This window comes from Zophobas morio, unplaced genomic scaffold, assembly GCF_036711695.1.
Source record: "Zophobas morio isolate AGI-343-1 ecotype UQ-CSIRO unplaced genomic scaffold, CSIRO_AGI_Zmor_V1 ptg000011l, whole genome shotgun sequence".
In the NCBI taxonomy this organism is placed as follows: domain Eukaryota; kingdom Metazoa; phylum Arthropoda; class Insecta; order Coleoptera; family Tenebrionidae; genus Zophobas; species Zophobas morio.
The window spans coordinates 25,913,865-25,914,924 of NW_026972116.1; the positions used below are offsets into that span (position 1 = coordinate 25,913,865).

At 37.5% G+C, this 1,060-nt stretch overlaps 1 protein-coding gene across 1 annotated transcript; it reads left to right on the top strand.

The window, feature by feature from the left end:
- Positions 1-788, top strand: LOC135127389 (pickpocket protein 28-like). Its single transcript, XM_064053835.1, has 4 exons — positions 1-152; positions 201-419; positions 468-585; positions 690-788. The coding sequence occupies exons 1-4, from the start codon at positions 1-3 to the stop codon at positions 786-788; spliced, it is 588 nt and encodes a 195-aa protein (XP_063909905.1).
- The last annotated feature ends 272 nt before the right edge of the window (positions 789-1,060 follow it).

A 1,060-nucleotide genomic window follows, 5' to 3' on the forward strand; every position in this document is an offset into this window, starting at 1 on the left:
ATGACTACACCAGAAGGGGAAGACCGAGCCAAAATCGAAAAAAAAAATTCTTCTTTGGGACCTATATGGAAGCAGGTTTCAGAATTTATGGATCATAGCAGCATTCATGGATTTAAATATTTAACTGGAAGTAATCGAACAATCTTCGAAAAGTAAGTCAATTTCGTGGTTGCTTAAATTATGCTACTGTTTTCTCGTAGAAGTCTCTGGTTTTTAGTACTGTCTGTGTCGGTCTATACGTGTTCGATATTGATTAAGTCGACGTGGCAAAAATGGGAGGAAAATCCCACTTTCGTGTCTTTTAGTCAGACTCCTGTGCGTGTATGGGAAATTCCATTCCCAGCAGTTACTATTTGCTTTGATTATGCGTATAACAAACAGTCAAATTATACGTTCTCGTGCACCCCCGACGGAAAAGAGTTGAGTTAAGTAAAAATAGTTTTCTATTTTTTTAAATTGTATTTTAGCTGGCACGTAGGTACTGCCTCAGAGGCCTGTGAAGCCTATGGACACTACAAGTTTTTTAACGAATTTAGCTTGAAGGAATTTTCTGAGGGACCAAAATGGGAAGAGTTTACTATTCGGGTAAAAACTACACCCGTTCAAGGACGAAGTTTCACATTAATTTTTTTTTAACTTTCTAGACAGCAATACTCCCCCAACAATTTCTACATTTCGTGTCATTTCAGTTAAAATCAGTACTATTCTCTCCGACTCTAACAAGATTAGGAGTCTGCTATTCCTTCAATACGCTGGACAAAACGAATCTTCTGAGTAACGCCAGGTAAGAAATGCTATTTTTCGGAAACCTGTACCACCAAGTTATAATCTTTTAGCTACGTACCAAGTTTCTTTGGAAACCAGGACAATGTCTCTTGTTGGAGCTATGACAAAAATTATTGTAAAACAAATAAATCTGTTTATCCTCACAGAGCGAAAACTATGGACGACGTACTGACTATAGGTCTAAATTCTCGATTGGAAGAACTAGGATGTTATGGTGAAAATTATTATTACATCCAGTTACATCATCCGGGAGAAATTCCGAACCCGCAGGATA